Consider the following 19162-nt stretch of genomic DNA (forward strand, 5'->3'; position numbering starts at 1 on the left):
TTCTCATACGTCATTGTGTAAAGACTTTCCAGCAAAGATGACTATAAAACTCAAAAACAACCCCCCACAGAAACTGTTACAGTATAAAAACGATTAGATCAACCCCCCACAGCAAGAGTTAAAGCTGTACCGGAATAAATGTGGCAGGTCACAACAGAGTTGTTAACTGTGTAGCTTTGTACCTGATGTGCGTCTACCACTACCAGGGCAGGGTTTTTTTCTGGATTAATAGAACTGATTTTGATTTACTTCCAAAGAGCACTCACCACTATTTATGCTTTTTGAAATGACCGCCTAAAATCCTAAAACATAATGTTAGGTTTACTATCTCAAGCCGGGTAATGCAGCAGGACAGTGAATGTAAACATCAAAGGAAAGACAGCAGAATCCATCTTTCAGAGTGGCCCAGCCAGAGTCTAGTAGGAATACTGTTGAGATACAAGAGTTGACTTATTTTTCTCAGAGTGCACAAAATATTTAACATGTGTATTATTTTTGTGTTAAGCACAGTTAAATACCTGTGACTTGAGTAATGGCGAAGTAAGATCTTATCAAGAATTAATGCAAAAAACAAAGATTGTACATGTCTGTTTTAGTGCTGCATACTAAGCAGTTAATGGATAGTAGATGAATCACTAGTATTATCTGCTAATCCATTTACTCTGAAGGTTCAAAAGAAGTCTTATCTAATGATGACGTTTTTTTCCAACAGGTTTTAAATGACCTAAAAAAAAGACTTAGACTTACTTACTTAAACTTACTTATTAGATTAACCTAAATTTGCTATTGTGGTGAAAAATATCCTGCTCGACATGCAAGCCTTCCAAGCACAGAAAAAAAACATCTCATAGAGCAGAGAGTTCACTTCCTATTTTGTATCACCGCATAACTATCAATGCCATCATTTTTATGTGGCTTCAGCATTTGCAGTGCTGATTTTCATGATTGAAATGTGCAAATAATTGAAAATTTATCAGCAAGGTAGCAAAGCATGACATTGTACACAGTGAGTTGTACAGATATGTCTGGGTTTTCTATTTAAATGCAACTGTGTTATAGCAAATCAAAAGCACCTGAAGGTTACGTTTATTTGTCAATGTATCAGGCTTTTTTTTTTTTTAAATTATCCTTTCTTTCTATTAAAAATATATTCATGTTTGCAAACTGTTTATTCTTGGAGATCAGGATACTCTGAGAGACACTTAATAAGGATAAAAGGCCTTGGTAAGGATGTGTGAGCTCACCATCACTGATACCATCTGAGTACGGTATCTGAAGAGAGCAGAAGCATCATTTACCCATAAGTGTGGGTTAGAAAAGGCATGACAGCCTGCAGTGTTATCAAGATTGCAAGCAAGGCATAGAGCCTTCCATCAGACATTACATCCAGGTCACAGTTTCTATTTGAATACAGAGAAAATGGTTTCTATGGTAAGATGTTTTGATTTGGACGCAAAAAAATGAATCAGTGTGCAAAAATTGTCTGTGCAGAACTGAGCAAAAGCTAGAAGTCACTGATAATGTGACTTTCAATAAAATGAAGGTAGTTGAAAGTCAAAGTTAAAGAGTTTGTGTTTGCTAATTATTGAAGAGTCAGCATAGCTTTCATTGTATTCTGGTCAAAATAACAGTCTATATGTGTTGGCTCAGCGGTTCTTAAACATTTTCTTTCATGCCCTTCTTCAGAAGTCCATGAAAGTTCAAGCCTCACACTCTAACTTTTAGCAATCATTAAAAGCGAAAAGTTATCCAAGTATAATTTAAATTTGTAAATGTCGGTACAGGAGCGTGAGTCATTGTATAAGAAGGAAATCTGATTCCTTCAGACCCATCTCGCTTCATACTTTTCAACTTAGATCGTCAGTTTTGAATACATTGCAAGCAGTATTTAAACACATCTGGGAAAGCGAGGGCATCTCTAAGAGATACCAGGTTTACTGGGTCACAGATGTAGAGCGGGCTCTGTAGATTTGTGAATGTAAACGTTCGTCAACAAAGGAAATGACTTGCAGCTACCGTATAATGAGAGTCAGCAACTTCCAGTGAAAGGGGGTGAAGTAACCACTAATGATCTTTAACCCTTTTTGAAGTGATTACCAATGAGAGTGCAGAATGTCATTTTACATTACCAAAGCAAAGTCTCAGGAGATCTGAGTGACAACAATTACCTCTTCTGCTGCGTCTGTATGATACACAACAGTAATTTAGTGCGTGTGCAGAACTCATGTTACTCAGCCTGATTGAGACGGACATTAAACAGACGAGTCTATGCACGTCAGATTTTGGGAAGTACCCCTCACGTATCTCAAATTAAAATGAGGTCGTTCTTCAGCTTCAGAGTTTTAATTCATGGTCCTACTTCAAAATTGCAAAACTAATTGAATGTGTTGAGGATATTGTGGGCTCACAGTCACTATCACTGCATTATCATAGTGTGCAGGGAGTTGATTGGTCCACTTCTGGACTTGGAGAAAATGTCTCTCCTCTTTTTCTCCTGCAATCCAAGACAGATATTTTGGCACTTTTTATACATAGAAATTAATAGAATAATGGCTACAGTCTTCTATGAACTTACTGTGTGTATATTGTTGTAAATATGCATAGCAAGGGTTTTTAGCAGTATGACTTGAGTTGAATGCCCCCCTGGTCAAAGTTGGTTGTCTGTCCAGTTTATGCTCTGCTGCCAACCCTGAAAACATGCCTGTGTTGAAGCAATGTAATGGTAAATGGCCTGTATTTGTATAGCGCTTTACTTACTCCCTAAGGACCCCAAAGCGCTTTACACGTTCAGTCATCCGCCCATTCACACACACATTCAGAGACTGGTGATGGCAAGCGACATTCTAGCCACAGCCGCCCTGGGGCGCACTGACAGTGGCGTAATGTAAAGCCTTTTCTTCATGTTTCTCCTATATGTGCAATAGGTTCTACAAAGAATACTTAATAACATTTTGTTGTAAAAGTCTTGATGCATGCTCAATCATCCAGGTAAGTAAATCCCAAAAGGTTGATTCTGTTCGTCTTAGACGTAGCGTTTTCAGTGGGAGAACTGATACTGATGATGTCACTTGGATGAATGACGAAACATTTCTCCCACTGAAATGTTTCGTCTCTCAAGCGCCGGTGTCCTGCAGGTTTTAGATGTGTTCTCGAACCAACACAGCTGATTCAAATGGCTAAATTACCTCCTCGACATGTCTTATTGCCAGGCCTCTTATGTTCTCCAGAGGCCTGGCAATCTAGGTGAACAGAATCAACCTTTTGGGATTTTTTTCTGAACTGGAAGATCATCACAATACAACAGTTTTAGTATTTCTATAGCAAAGTTCATCAAGAAAATGCAGAATTCTGCACTAAACATCCTGAACTTTTGAAACCTAGTGTGATTAAGTCAGCCTACTAAAGTCAATGGATGATAGACAGTGCCCTGCCTTACTTCTGTTATATTCTAGGATATTAGTAGACATCTTGAGACTAAATGTTACCTAATGCTAATGCAGTATTTTCATATAAAGAAATGCTGTATTATTATATTACAAGATAATAAAACTCAAAATGGGATTACTTTTTAAAGGGACAAATATTACACCACCTTCACATAATGGAAGTCATTAGTCACACCTTCCTTTTGTTGCATGAGAAGTTCTGTAAAGAAGATGTAATAGGTTGGACAGGCGGATACTTGCCCTACTATCTCTATTTTTACTTTATGGTTTATTCACTATATATGGTCTACAGAAGACATACCGTTAGTTGTACTGTTATCGCTAGGTTTTTTTTTTTTTGCAAACCACATTTCATGTTTCTAATCAGTTTGTTAGATTATAGACCAAAAGTTTCTTGGTATTCCGGAAAGTGAAAAAAAATCCAGCTGAGCGTGTATCTTATGTATGATTTCATATCCTGTCAATATTATAGATACATTTATTGAAAGATTAAAAAAACGTTGCTGTTGTTTTTCATTTTTTGTAATCAGTTGATCAGATGCTTATTTTTTGAATGTTTCAATTTTGTGCAAACGTTGGGTTTTTTTTTCGCATTTATCCACTGTCGAATAAATGATAAATATCTGGAGATGTGCAGACACGGGGATTGCTTAATAACTACCTCACACATAATGGTAGGATGTGACCTGTTATAACCTTTTTACCTGATTGCGAATAGGGAAATAGCACTTCAATAAACTTAGATGTCCCATGCAGCAATGTCTAGTAGAAGTGGCTTTTTGGTAGATAAATACATCTATCTTTAATTAGGTTTATCCTTTATATATTGCTCAAAAATTAAAAGAACACTTTTTAATCAGAGTATAGCATCAAGCCAAATAAACTTTGGGATATTGACCCAACTCCTCCAGGATGGCACATCAGTAGTTGCCATTGCAAGAAGATTTCCTGTGTCTTCCAGGACAATATCTAAAGCATGAAGGTAATTCCAGGAGACAGGTAATTACTCCAGGACAGCTGGACAGGGCTGTTAGAGGTTCTTAACACATCAGTAGGATCATAATCTGCTACTTTTGTGCAAAGAGGAACCAGATGAGCACTGCCAGAATCCTACAAAATGAACTCTGGCAGGCCACTCGTGTGAGTGCCTCTGAACAAACAATCAGGGTGGCTTGAGGGCCCGGCATCCTTTAGTGGGCCTACTCTAGTGTGCTCACTGCCGGGCACTGTTAGGCGTGAATGGCATTTGGCACAGAATATCAGAACTGATAGATCGACCACTGACACCCTGTGCTTTTCAAAATGAGAGCTGGTTCACCCTAAACACATTTGATAATGTGAAAAGGTCTGGAGAAGCCATGGAGAACATTATGGTCCCTGTCACACTGTTCAGTTTAGTGGTGGGTCAGTGATGATCTGTGGAGCCATATCCATGGAGGGATGCACTGACCTCTACAGGCTAGGCAACGGCCGCCTGACTGTCATGAGGCACCGGGATGAAATCCTTGGACCCATTGTCAGACGCTACGCTGGTGCAATGGGTCCTCGTTTGCTCCTTGTACACAACAATGCCTGCCCTCATGTAGCCAGAGTATGTAGGGAGTTCCTGGAGAGTGAAACAATTGATACCACTGACTGGCCTCCACACTCGTCTGACCTAAATCAGAAAAACACATCTGGGACATTGTGTTTCCAACCCCACCAGGTTGCACCTCATACTGTCCAGGAGCTCAGCGATGCCCTGGTCCAGATCTGGTCATCATCTGTCCCCCAGGACATCATCTGTCATCTCATTAGGAGCCCTGACATTGTCAGGCAGGCATGTGGTGCCAATACTAACTACTCCCATAACGTCCATATCAGTAGATATATCCAGTATAATATTTCTTTCCCCATTGTGATCCTTTCCTTTAATTTTTTGAGCAGTATATTAATTTTTAATTTTATTTGTTTTCCACAGAACCATCATGAAATTCCACAGTATGAAGATGGATGAAATCAATAAGATCATACGAGACCTATGGCGCAGCACCTACAGGGGTCAAGGTGTGTCTCACATTAACAAGAGAGCGCTATTATTAATTTGTGGTATTTTCAGAAATACTGTTTTTCCCCCTCCTTACTGTCATTTATCTATTCTCTTCTCTCTCCAGATATTGAGTATGTGGAGATCAGATCTGATGTGGATGAGAATTCATCTGCTGGAGTGAGGCGGAGGGTTTACAACTACAGAGTAGTTATGGTGAAAGGAGACACAGCTCTGGATATGAGAGGACGCTGCAGCGCTGGCCAAAAGGTAAAAAAATGATTTTTTTTTTTCGGTTTTGTGGTTACATCGCATGAAACCTGCATGTGACATGCAGTAAAAAGGTCAAACTTCTCAGTGAATCAAACATGATGTGACCATTTTGTTGTCTTCCTCTTTAAAAATATGATTGTGTGTGTCTAGGTACTGGCATCGCTGATAATCCGTCTAGCTCTGGCAGAGACGTTCTGTCTGAACTGTGGGATCCTAGCTCTGGATGAGCCCACAACCAACCTGGACCGAGAGAACATCGAGTCACTGGCACATGCCCTTGTAGAGTGCGTATATACGGATTCAGTATTCTTACTGCTATACTTGTGAAAACCCTCATTAATAGGATGCAACAGCTCCTAACATTAACTGACAGCTGTCTCTTTAGCCCCAAAACCAAATCCTTTAAATAGTTTAAGTAGCAAAGTGTCAAAGTACACACTTAGGGAATGTCTAATGTGCTCGGTCCCATTTATAAGCCGCCTCATCACATCTGGAACCTCACTTGGGCTTAAAAGCTGTCATTAAATCCAAGTTAACTTTGTACCAAAAAGGCCCCTTTGATGTAGATATGTTGCTATAGATACTGAGGAGTAGATGGGCTTCAAACCAGGAAATAAAAAGAAGTGCACAGCTGGTGATACTGAATTAAAAAGAACTGTTTAATTATTGCAGTAGTAAAAAACAGACTCCTCTGTTTTAATGTAGATTGGTGCTATCCTTCAAGCCTCATACTGTGTCCCTACACAGTGCCCACTGAAGTGTTACAGGATGTATAGGTTGTCATGCCCATTCCTCTGTAAAAGTTGAACTATTTTGGCTTTACTGGAGCAGACCGTGTAATGTATCGGACAGAGAAACCAGCATCCGACCTGTCAAAACATTAAACACAGACTTCTAGTTGTATACCTTGGCAGCCACTGTCTTCCTTGCAGTGGGATGTAACTCTTTATCTCCTGCTGTTTTCTTCAGAATCATTAAGAGTCGCTCTCGCCAGCGCAACTTCCAGCTGCTGATCATCACTCACGACGAGGACTTTGTGGAGCTGCTCGGGCGATCCAGCTACATTGAACATTTCTATCGTATCCGTAAGAACCAGGATCAGAACTCTGAAATCACAAAGTGCAGCATCAATTCCCTCTCATCCTATCTTCACTGAGCACTGAAGTGATTCGAAAAGCTGCTTTGGAAATGTAAACTAATGCTTTATCTCTTTGCTTTGATTTTATTTGGGCAAAGACCACGTTCAGGTTTGCTTTTCAGGAGGCATGAAGAAAACTCATTCGCACATCATTTGTTTAATAACTGACTATAATTTAACTGATATGCAAAGGCATGTTTGGTTGATAGTGTTTGTTTTTGAAGTCAGTCGTCAATAACCTTATATAAACATATTATAACCGTAATTATCCTTAAGAAACTGTTAGAAGAAGTGCCAAAACAAAAGCAATAGGCTTCTGTTAACATCAGAAATATTTAAGGACAAAAAGCTTGATTCTAATCCATGAAGAATTTGCTTGTTGTGCTGGAATCCAGCGTGAGGAAAAGAGCTGTTTGGATTTGTTTTGGGGGAAAAATAAAACTGCTAAAAACTGTCGAAACTTTTCTACATATTTATTGAAATACTGCTCTGACTAGTGACCAGCAGCCATCAGATGGCATTTTCAGCAACAGCACATGCTTTGCTTAAAAAAATAGGGGGAAATTACACATTGAAATTCATATATAGCTAAAAAAAAAAAACAAAAACCCTAAAGAACACATAAGTCACATATCAGATTGTGATGAATGGAATATTCAACTTGAAAATCTTAGCTGGTGTACATTTGTCATTAGCTGAGAATAAAATTACAGAACATTCAGTGGAAACCAAAGTTATTAACCTATTATCACACCACAAATCAAAGGTAAGATTATTTAATTGCTGTAGATTTATTTCAGAGAAACACAGCGCCTTTATCTCAAAGTTGCTCATTGACCACAACTTAATCAAGAATTTTGTCACACAATTCGTACATTTTTTTTTCTTGCAATTGGCAAATGTGATAAGGCGTGGGCAAAGCAAGTATAAGTAATCTGTTATCTGCCAAGACTTCAGAACAAACTTGAATCTGACTACAGCCAAACAACCACTTCAAGGGCTTTTTTTGAGGACGCATCTTCTAAAGGTTTTCACTCTAAGTACAAGTATGGAAATGATGATGATGATGCTTGTGCTAGTGTCTGCTGCGCTGATGAGTCCATGTGCTGCAAATCCCGTCCGGAGTCTCAACCTAGACCATATCATTGACTTGGCTGACCAATACAATAAAACTATGTATGAGGTAAGGGCTCATCTCATAAGAACGAGTGTTTTTTTTGACTCTTAGCTTGAACATTTTATAACGTTTTTGGTGCCTTGACTTGTTAAAATTTTAAATGTTGACAAATATTTTTTCTATTTAATGTGGAAGAAGTTCTATGTTGAGGATGTGACACACTTGGTTAAATCTGGATGTAGGGTGAGAGGATCCTTTTCCATCTCTTTGAAACTGTGTTCCCTGTAGAGCATTCAGTTTTATTGGATTACATTTTTAAATGTCATTCATTTTAAACACGTCTGAAGTGAATATGTTCTCGCTCCTGTTGCATACAGAATAAGTTTTTCTGCAGAGTGCATGACATCCTGAAAAAGCATGACAGAACGGAGGATAAGAAGATTGTGAGAAACCTGGACGTGTTTTTTAAAGAAGGAAATGTAAGATATCTTTTTGCCAAATGAAAATGTCCCATCTATGTTACAAATATGTAAGGATTATGTACTAATGGCATTTGCAATACAGTGAGCGAGATCATACTGAACCCAGGTGTTTTCTTATCTTTTAGGTGAACTGCACAGAAGAACTAATTAACGTGCCTCATGCAACAACCGAAAAGCCAATACCGTTTCTGCTGGAAAACCTTGCAAACTGCATTCGCCGGAGAAACTTCATGGGAATCTAAAAACAAAAATGCCTGATTAGCTTCGTGATCCGTGAACTGTCTGACATCTGGTAACGTCTTCAAATGTTTTTCATAGTCACAGTTTGATACAGTTAAAGTACTGGATATTTATTTTCTGGTATAGTTTTCTCTTTTATGCAGTTTATTTGTTATTTAATAGCAACTACATTCAGTGCTTTCACAGGGACGTTTTTGGTTGAGTTATTTTTAAGCTGCATAAGTAAAAATGCATCCGTCGCTGGCATTAAACTTTACAACAGTTAAGGCAGCAACTGCACATTATTGTAAACTGCATATTTATATTTTATTTAAAACAAGTTCAGTTCACATTTTGATATGTTTGGATGTTTGTTGTAGTTCTTTCACTCCACATTGAAACAAGTGTTTACAGAACAAGAAGTCGTTTTTCTCACAAGCTGCATTTGTATGGAAATGCTTTGTACTTTATGTTAAGACAGTCAGCTTTAACAGACATTTTGATCCTGTTTTATTTTTATATTAAATTTTGATGACGCCTTACTTCTGACAAGCTGTCTCGTATTATTCAGTCCTTCAGTCCCTATTGTCTGAAAAGAGGACATACTTGTCAATATTTTCAGTTCAGTATCTTGACTTCTGTTATAATTACTTTGCATGATTGGTTCAATGCTACACTCCCTGTAAGCCAGCTGTCTTCTGATTGGTAGCTCCTCCTACATAGAAGGTTTAGGAGTAGCTGGTTGTACTCACAGCCACAACTGTGTACCTTAGATTCATGTACCGTATTTTTCGGACTATAAGGCACACTTAAAATCCTTCAAGTTTTCTCAAAAATCATATGTAGTGTGCTTACTGACCTCAAACCAATTTTATGTGGTACAAGGCGGTTAAAAATCTGTCAAAAAATGTTTCAGTACAACTTTGGCAAGCTACGAAGCCGCACCACTTGATGGATTGTTGGAGCATTACGGCTACTGTAGTCAGGAGCCTCATGGAATAATCTGGGTCCAAAACTCCGTCCGCTTTAGGTCCCAAAGTCAGACAAATACTGCAGCATCACTGAGAGTTAAAAACTGTCTAAATGTTTTCATCTTTAATAAAATGATGAGTGTTGCTGCTTCACCAGGTGTAACAATTAAGTTTAACATCCAGGCATCCATGAAAACAGAATTTATTACATTTAATGGAGTAGGAAATTAGCAGGACGTTAGTTCACTAGTTTCTACCTAAACATGATATAGCATGTTCTGACTGAGAGATTGGCGGTCTGAAAAAATACGGTAAGCATATTCCTAAGAGAAACCACTCTTGTGTATATACAACTACCAGCCATTTTGTTAGGTACACCTGTTCAGCTACAGCATCATGTTGACCTTTGAATCAAACAGACTAGCAGCAGATTCAGCTTTTGACATCTAAGAACAGGAAACTCAGGCTACAGTCCACAGAGGCTCACCAAAATGAAACAAGGAGACTGGAAATCGATTTTTTTTTTTGTTCTGATAACATTGAGACTGTGTTGTGTGGCAGGTGTTTTGTTGCCAGACTTTTTAACGCTTGTGGGGTGGCTCTAGCGCAAGAGACACCACAGATCATCTACTCATCTGCTGATCAGAGGATTGGTGGTTTGAGTCCTGGCTGCTTTGATCTGCATGGCAAATATGCTTATGCAAAATACTAACCTGCATCCATTGGAGCATTAATGTGTGCGATTGGTAGATGGAAAGCATTTAAGCATAGAAGAAAGTGCAGGTGTGAATGGGTGAATGAGGCATGTTGGATTAAGCACTTTGAATGTTCTGGGAGTAGAAAAGCAGAATCGGTCCATTTACCACTTCAAATCAAATCACTTGTATTGTCACATCACATGTGCAGGTACACTGGTACAGCACATGTAAGTGAAATTCTTGTGTGCAAGCTTCACAAGCAACAGAGGTGTGCAAAATACAATGACATAAGAACAAAGCAAAATATAAGAATGAGAATTCTAAGAACAAATATAAGAATGTCTGCGGTGTCTCTTGAGCTAGAGCCACCCCGCAAGCGTTCCCAAGTCTGGCAACAAAACACCTGCCACACAACACTGTCTGAATGTTATCAGACCAAAAAATCGATTTCCAGTCCCCTTGTTTCATTTTGGTGAGCCTCTGTGGACTGTAGACTGAGTTTCCTGTTCTTAGATGTCAAAAGCAGAATCTGCTGCTAGTCTGTTTGATTCAAAGGTCAACATGATGCTATAGCTGAACAGGTGTACCTAACAAAATGGCTGGTAGTTGCATATACACAAGGGTGGATTCTCGTAGGAATATGCTTACTGTGTTTTTCAGACCATAAGGCGCATTAAGTGAAACAGAACAGCCAGATAAGTCAAACTTTGCTCAACTCATTCTCCTTACTTTCTCCATTTCCGTACCATTGATTCATTAATGTTGAATATGCATACCAAATATGTATATATACAAGTGTGTGTGTGTGTGTGTGTGTGTGTACATATGTATAAAATAAAATATACAATATACAAAGGTTAGCAGTGGATGCACTGCATTCAGCATGATATGGTGCATTTCCATCAGGATAATGCACCATATTACCTATAAATCTCTCCTTGGGCTGGTTCCCTCTTATTTATGTGTTTATATGTGTAAAAACCACAACCAGTACAGCCTTAATTTTCACAATATCTGTCCCAAAAATCAGAACAGAATTGGGGGAAAGGGCATTTAAATACGCTGCCCCTGCTTCCTGGAATAATCTGCAGAAGGAACTAAAATTATTAGAATTGGTTACCTTGGGGGAGTTTAAGTCCATCTTAAAGGAACGAGGGAATAACTCTTTTACTCAGTGTGATTGTTTTTAATATCGCTCTTAATTTGATCTGTTATTGTATATTTTTCACATGTTCGTACGGGGATATTGTATTTGTTTTAAATGTTATATACTTATGAGGTACATGCATTTTTGACTTTTGTTGCCATGATGCCAGGTCTCTCTTTTTTTTAATCTCAATGAGATTTTTACGTGGATAGATAAAGGACTAATAAAAAAAAAATAGTGATCATAAATCACGAAGCTCAAATCATCTCAGACTTGTTTCTTGGTAAGAAAATTAGGGCAAAACTGCAGATTACAGTTACTGTTTGACCAAACGATTGAGGAAACGGCTAAAACATCAGATGTTCATGAATTAAATAATCAAGTCGAAAAATGTTTACTGCCAAACTCTGTGTAATCTGTACAGTAGAAACGGATGAAATAGTAATCAGTCTAAACAAAAACCAGCACCTGTATGAGGGCGGGATTGAAAACCACATTAGAAATCAAACTTCAGACTAGTCAAGTCTTCTCAACTTTATGAGAATATTTTCAAGTAACCATTGTAAATAGATGTCTGTTGTTGTTTTCTTCTTCTCCTTTTTTGTAATGCAGCCCACCGTATAGACTCATTTCAGAGAAACTGTTCTCCTTTCTCAAGCTGCGTATTGACCACAACTTAATCATGAGTCTTATCTCTCCATCGCTGCAGACTGCATTTGGGGTTTTTTTTGTAATTGACAATTGTGGTGAAGGCGTGGGCAAAGCAAGTATAAATAATCTGTTCATCAGCCAAGACCTCACAGCAACCTGCAAGCTGACAATTGAGCAGAAATACTTTAAAGGCTTTTCAGCTTTTCAGCCAACTAATAACAAGTATGGAGATGATGACGTTTGTGCTGGTGTCTACTGTGGCCCTGCTTATCAGTCCATGTGCTGCAAATCCCATCTACAATATGAACTTAAACAATATCATTGACCTTGTTCAAGAATACAGTAAAACTTTGAATGAGGTAAGACCGTATCTTATACATTTAACTGCCTCTTAGCATTCATAGAGCTTTTTGTTGTTCTTGTTGTTAGTTTACTTTTATTTTTTCTGCTTTGTTCAAGTTTTTAAAACTTGATTGTGACAATTTGTCTCTCCAACGTTGCAGAGTATCTATGTGGAGGATGTGACACACTTGGTTGAATCTGGATGTGGGGTGAGAAGACTACTTTTCATGTCTTTGAAACAGTTTGCAAGCTTTCCATTCAGGTTTCTTTTTTGAGAGACTGCAATAAGAACAGTGATCTCTTTTTAACATTTTAATTGTGTTTATTTGTAACGCTAATACTTGTTTATGTTTCATACAGAATAATTTCATCTGCAAAGTGCACGAGATCCTGGAAAACCATGCCACAAAGCAGCAGAAATATAAAGAGAAGGAGATCGTGAGAAACTTGGAAGTGTTTATTAACGGCACAAATGTAAGATATCTTCTCTGACATATTTCCTATATAAGAATATAAGCACCTTTAGAGACAATGTACTAAATCTACCGGTTGTGTCTTTGGTGAGACAAAGAATCTGCAAAACAATAAAACATATTGTACTGAGCTCAGCTGATTTCTTGTCATTCAGGTGAACTGCACTGAAGTACTGAAGACTGTGCCGAAGGCAAGAACTGAAAAGCCAATACCGGCTTTGCTGGAAAACCTCAAGATATGCATTCAGAAGAGAAACTTCAGTGGAAAATAAAAACACGCCTGGATACCTTCCAGATCTGTGGACTGTCTGCCATAATGCTTCCAAGTCATTTTCTTTGTTCTTTTTTTTTTTCTTTTTGTAATTTATCACAATTCAAGCATTGGATATTTATTTCATTCTATAGTTTAAGACAGTATTTTTCTTCCTTTTTATGCAGTTGATGTTATTTAATAGTAGCTATATTCGGTACATTAGCAAAGACATATCTGACTGAGCTGTGTTTAATTGCATTTTTAAAAATGTATGTGTAGCTGTCGTCAAACAGCACAACAGATCAACTTGACATGTTATTGTACAACTGCGTATTTATTTTTTATTTAAGTTAAGGATTTTTAATATATTTGTATTACATATTTATTGCAATTGTCTCACATTGCATTGAACCAAGTGTTTACAGAACAATAATAAATCACTTTTATCCACAAGTCCCAGTTTGTATGGAAATGCTTTGGGCTTTATAGCAAGACAATTAACTTTTACACACATTTGGCTGTTAAGATCACATTTTGATGATGGCGTCATTTGTGGCTCAGTATTTTAGTTCTTGGCTTCTGTTAGCATAACTTTGCATGATTCATTTATACTGACCGAGCTGCAGACTCTCAGTCCATCCACTGTCTGAAATTAGCCTTTTGCTTGAAAACTACACTCCCTAAGCTACTTTTCTCATTGGTTGCTCATCCCTAACGGAAGGTTTAACCTGCAGGTGGGTGGAGCTGCTGTACTGACTGACAGAGCTGTGTACCTGAGATAACAATATTAAGGATACCACCACCTCTCAGTCTAACATTGTGTGTATGCATATACACTTACTGGCCACTTTTGTATGTATATCTCTTCTACTGCTCATTAACAAAAATATCTAAGCAGTTAATCACATGGCGGAAAGCAAATATTTATACATGTAGCCATGGTAATGATGCCCTGCTAAAGTTTAAACACAGCATCAGAATCAGGACCACAAGTGATTTAAGTGACTTTGAGCGTGACGAGTTTCTTGGTTCCAGATGAGTATTTCATTAACTGCTGATCTACTGGGATTTACCCACACAACAATCTAAGGTTTACAGAGAATGAACCGAAAAAGTAAAACAGAATTATCTGTGTGAAAATACTTTCATGATAGCAGAGATCAGGGGAGAATGGCCAGACTGCTTTAAGCCAGGGGTGGGCAACTCCATGCCTCGAGGGCAGGTGTCCTGCAGGTTTTAGATCTCACCCTGGGTCAACACACCTGAATCAAATGATTAGATCATTACCAGGCCTCTGGAGAACTAAAGGACATGTTGAGGAGGTAATTTAGCCATTTGAATCAGCTATGTTGGATCAAGAACACTTCTAAAATCTGCAGGACACCAGCCCTCGAGGCATGGAGTTGCCCACCCCTGCTTTAAGCTAATAGGAAGAACACTCTAAGTCAAATAGCCAATTGTTAGATTGATCGTATGCAGAAGAGCATCTCTGAATGCACAACACATCTTATACTGTAGCCCAATTGCACTGAACTTCGACGCAGAAAGGGTACATCCTCAGAAGACACATAAGGTGCCACTCCTCTTTGCTAAGAATAACATAGTGAGGCTACAGTTTACAATTCTACAATAGAAACCATTTAAATCATCGCCAAGTATGTTGAGTCTCGATTTCTGCTGCAATATTTAGATGGTAGAACCAGAATTTAGTATAACAACATTGAAGTAAGAATCCATCCAAGGGATTAAGGAAACATTTAATTAACGTATCAGATTGTGAATGAAATACTCAAGTCAAAAATCTTCACTACCATTCACTGTAATTTGTACAGTAGGAAATGATGTAACAATTTTCAGTGGAAACCAAAATCATCGGCCCTTTGGCCAGATTTAAAATCGCACCGCAAATCGAAGTTAAGATTGGTTGAGTCTTCCCCCATTTTTTTCAGCAGTATACTTCCAAGAAATCACTTTGCGTGGATCACAGTCTGTAATGAAGTTTCTTTTGAAAGTACCATTTTTTTTTAATCTTTTCTGTAATGCAACCAAGTCTGGTTATTCTGAGAAAATAGTTTCTTTTCTGCTCATTGACCACAAACTAATCATGGATCTTATCGCCAAGGCGCTGCAGACTGCTTTTTGGTTTTTTTGTAATTGGCAAACGTAATGAAGGCGTAGACAGAGCAGGTATAAATAATCTGCTCTCAGCCAGCACTTCACAACAACTTCAAGGACTTCTGGTTTTCAACAAACGAACAACAAGTATGGAGATGATGATGTTTGTGCTGGTGTCTGCTGTGGCCATGCTGATCAATCCATATGCTGCAAATCCTGTCCCTAACGACAACCTAAACCGTATCATTGACCTGACTGAGAAATACAACAGAGATCTGAATGAGGTAAGGGTTCATCGTATAAGCAAAATTGTTTGAGTGACACTTAGCTTGAAATTTTTGTAACATTTTTTTGGTGCCCTAACTTGTTAAAACCTTTAAAAAGTGTTTGCAATGTTCAGTTACAAATATTTTTTCTATTAAATTTTTTGGTGCCTTATCTGATTCAATATGTTAAAAGTGTTACCTGACAAAGTAATTTTTTCTTGGATCTTACAGAGGTTCTTTGTGGAGGATGTGTCTGACCTGGCTGACAATGGATGTGGGGTGAGGAGACATTTTTTCATGTCTTTGAAACAATGTTCCTTTTAATTCATTCAGTTTTCTTGAATTGTTCTGCTGATTGGAAGTTTGAGTTGTCTTTTTTTTTTTTTTTTTACAAACTGCAGAAAAAACACTAGCCAACTTATATAATTGTAAATGCATGTGTTTTTAAAAGCTTATAAATCCGTCCTTGTGTTCCGTACAGAATAACTTCTTCTGCAAAGTGAATGACATCCTACAAAAGCATGCCAAAAATGACAACGAGAAAGAAATTGTGAGAAACCTGGAAATATTCATTAAGAAATCAGATGTAAGTTATCTATTTTGACACATCTCTAACTTAAGAACAACAAATCTGTGTAGTCTGTGAAGGTTCTCAGTCATCCAGGTCATCATAGTCTAAGGAGTTTGGAAAGAAAAGCGTCAGTCTGTGTTGTAAATATTTAGAGACAATGTGCTAATCTCACTTTAGGTAGACAAATACATCTGCAAAACTGAGCATATATACTGAACACAGATTCCTGTCTTTCAGATGGACTGCAAAGAAGTACTAAAGAAAGTACGGCCGTCAGAAAAAGAACAGCCACTACCTGATTTGCTGGGAAACCTCACCAAATGTATTCAGAGAAGAAATTTCATGGGAAACGTAACACAAGCTGCCTGAATACCTTCAAGATCGTTGAACTGGTTAACATGATAATTCTTTTAAGTGTATTTCAAAAGTCATGGGTTTTCATAATTCAAGCATTTTTTTCATATTTTAGTTTTTTTTATATAGTTTGGTAAGTTATTACTGATTTTTCTCTGTCTTTTTTAATGCAGTTTTTATTATTTATTAATACTAAATTCAGTACAGCTCAAAGATTTTGTTTGGTTGAACTATGTTTAAACTGCAAAAGCAGAAATATATCTGTAGCTGTCTTTGATCATTACAAAGTTTAAGAAAGCAACTTAATGTGTTTTTGTACAACTGCAAATTAGCTTCTTTTTTTAAGTAAAAGTAATTCTGGTTGTTGTAATATATTTGTGTGATATTTTTATTGTAACTCTCTCACACCGCATTGTAACAAGTGTTTACAGAACAATAAATCACACTTGCCCATAAGTGGAATTTGTGTGGAAATGCTTTGTGTCAATCTACTGTAAGAAACATTTCATTTTCTTTATTTTAAACCTGAATTTTTATAAAACTGAACCTTTCGCAGACCATTTCATGTCATTCTGCCCTTTCAACATCTTAATAGGGAGATATTATATTCATTTGCAGCAGTTCTTGGTCTCTGTCAGAGTTCCCCATGCCATCCATGCTCTGGAGTGAACCTTTGGCTTTGATACTGCATGCATTTCAAGTCAGCTTCCTTGTGATTGGCAGTCCAATCAAAACAACCACAAGCTCCACCCAAAGCAGGTGGGTGGAGCTGCTAACTCACAGCCACAGCTGTGACATCCCACAGCTCTGTAAATAGAAAAGAACTCGCAAACTGAGCATTCATAGTGGTTTGAAGCTTTCAGTATCACGTATATATAAACTTTCCTCATAATTTGAAAATATGGCTAGGTTTAATATGTAACAGTATTAATATTAATCAGTATCCATGATACACAACGTTCGATAATGTGTCATGCGCAAAAGCATCAGCTCTAAAAGCCGTGCTTAGAGAGTGCTTTGTAGTGAATCAGAAGAGTCGATTCCCATTGAGCGAGAGCCACCTCCTCACTTAATTTCCTTTCACTGCTCAGCTCTCACACAGTGGCTCAGCTATGCTCCAGTTCCTCCATATTGTGGCCAATCACATGCGAGGATATAGGATAATATCATTATGTGAAAAACAGAGAGGGTGAGATACGCGACAGTCAAGTGGAGCGTGCATCTGTCCTCTCAGTAAGTGAGTGAGACAGTAGACAGCGGTGAGAAGGGCTGTGCAGGTGCATCGCAAAAACACATAAATATGCCTGACACCCATAAACGAAGCAGCATCTGGCTGCAGTATAAAGACTTTTTTTTTGTCTCGGTCTCTGTCTTGTCTCGACTTTATCTTTGTCTTGACTTGGTCTGTCTTGGTCTTGTCTTGGTCTTGATGCCCTCTGGTCTTGGTATTGCCCTGGTCTTGGTTTAGGCGGTCTTGACTATAAGTCTAACAAACACACACAAAGAACAAAACAAAAACTCAGTCACAATTAAAAGCTAGTGATTAAAAATGTGTTTTCAGACGGATCAGATCCTAATTTGAAGAGACACTATTACAAAGTTTGGGAGCAGAAATTGCAAAGGCCTGGTCTCCACTGTTTTTTTAGCCTGCTTCAAGGGACAACTAGAAGCAACTTATCAGCTGACCTATTTGGAATAGTTTTAGTTAAAAGAGCAGAGAGGTCTGATGGAGCTAATCCATTTAGAGACTTAAAAACAAACAGTAAAATCTTAAAATCATTTCTACTGTACTGTAAAGTACTGGAAGCCACTGTAAATGAGCCAAGACTGGGGAAATATGGTCATGTTTACGAGTGCCTGTCAAGTGTCGGGCTGTAGCATTCTGAACAAGCTGAAGACGAGAGAGCAGAGCCTGGCTGATACCAAAATAAAGACTTTTACAGGAGTCAAGCCTGGATGAAATGAATGCATGAATTACTTTCTCGAAGTGGGCAGATGACAAAATGTTCTTAATTTTTGCAAAGGCCCTGAGCTGGAAGAAGCTGGCTTTTACAACAGAATTTATTTGTTTCTCAAATCAAAAATTGCTATTAAAGAACACTACCAGATTTTTTGCAATGGGAGTTCTAGACTTTTCCAGAGGCCCAAGGTCACCCTTATATGGTGGCCCTGAGAACCCAAAACATGGGAGGTGTGTTTTATCATGATTCATATAAAACTGATGACGGATTTTTAGGCTAATAGTTAGGCTAACAAACTTACCTCTCACCTTTTCTTTCCTCACAAAACTGATAGATCCTCCACTTCTTTTAAGAGTCTCCCAGCGCAATTCTTAGCATATTTTGGTTCCTGCAACTGGTCCGACGGGTTATTGTCTCCACAGAAACACTTTCCTTGTGCTTTTGGAAATATGTTTTTTCCTATTTCTGTTTTCGTTTTCCCTAGTTCCGTAGTCATTTTTCCTATTTCTGTTTAGTTTTTTCCTTTTTCCGTTGTCGTTTTTCCTATTTCTGTTGCATTTTGTGTGCTTTTGCAGCGTTTTTCTTATTGCTGGTGTTTTCTTAAATTGCAGTTCGTTTGGTCTTTCAGGGCCACCGTACCCTTAAAAGAAAAACAAGGG

The 19162-nt window shown here is 38.0% G+C and overlaps 4 protein-coding genes across 5 annotated transcripts in view; all 4 read left to right on the forward strand.

Annotated features, from left to right (window-relative positions):
• rad50 (RAD50 homolog, double strand break repair protein) overlaps positions 1-7343 on the forward strand; it is a 30153-nt gene extending 22810 nt beyond the window's left edge. The window contains exons 25-28 of the mRNA XM_026181638.2: positions 5407-5492; positions 5600-5742; positions 5896-6029; positions 6715-7343. Coding sequence (XP_026037423.2) covers positions 5407-5492; positions 5600-5742; positions 5896-6029; positions 6715-6901 — 550 coding nt within the window. The 3' untranslated portion in view covers positions 6902-7343. The remainder of the gene's footprint in view (positions 1-5406; positions 5493-5599; positions 5743-5895; positions 6030-6714) is intronic.
• Positions 7344-7794: 451 nt separating this feature from the next.
• LOC145431438 (uncharacterized) lies at positions 7795-9243 on the forward strand. 2 transcript variants are annotated; one of them, XM_080307218.1, is made up of 4 exons: positions 7795-8066; positions 8196-8243; positions 8378-8479; positions 8608-9243. In XM_080307218.1, exons 1-4 carry the CDS (start codon positions 7932-7934, stop codon positions 8722-8724), a joined length of 402 nt encoding a protein of 133 aa, XP_080163344.1. In that variant the 5' UTR covers positions 7795-7931; the 3' UTR covers positions 8725-9243. The 2 variants fall into 2 exon arrangements, with proteins under 2 accessions (XP_080163344.1, XP_080163345.1); XM_080307219.1 differs by having other exon boundaries at positions 8199-8243.
• Positions 9244-12240: 2997 nt separating this feature from the next.
• LOC145431442 (uncharacterized) lies at positions 12241-13689 on the forward strand. Its single transcript, XM_080307226.1, has 4 exons — positions 12241-12527; positions 12672-12719; positions 12871-12984; positions 13139-13689. Exons 1-4 carry the CDS (start codon positions 12393-12395, stop codon positions 13253-13255), a joined length of 414 nt encoding a protein of 137 aa, XP_080163352.1. The 5' UTR covers positions 12241-12392; the 3' UTR covers positions 13256-13689.
• A 1707-nt stretch (positions 13690-15396) lies between these two features.
• On the forward strand, positions 15397-17004 carry LOC145431441 (uncharacterized). The gene is made up of 4 exons (XM_080307225.1): positions 15397-15635; positions 15849-15896; positions 16099-16203; positions 16426-17004. The coding sequence occupies exons 1-4, from the start codon at positions 15501-15503 to the stop codon at positions 16555-16557; spliced, it is 420 nt and encodes a 139-aa protein (XP_080163351.1). The 5' UTR covers positions 15397-15500; the 3' UTR covers positions 16558-17004.
• The last annotated feature ends 2158 nt before the right edge of the window (positions 17005-19162 follow it).

Source organism: Astatotilapia calliptera, chromosome 10 (genome assembly GCF_964374335.1).
Source record: "Astatotilapia calliptera chromosome 10, fAstCal68.1, whole genome shotgun sequence".
Lineage (NCBI taxonomy): Eukaryota > Metazoa > Chordata > Actinopteri > Cichliformes > Cichlidae > Astatotilapia > Astatotilapia calliptera.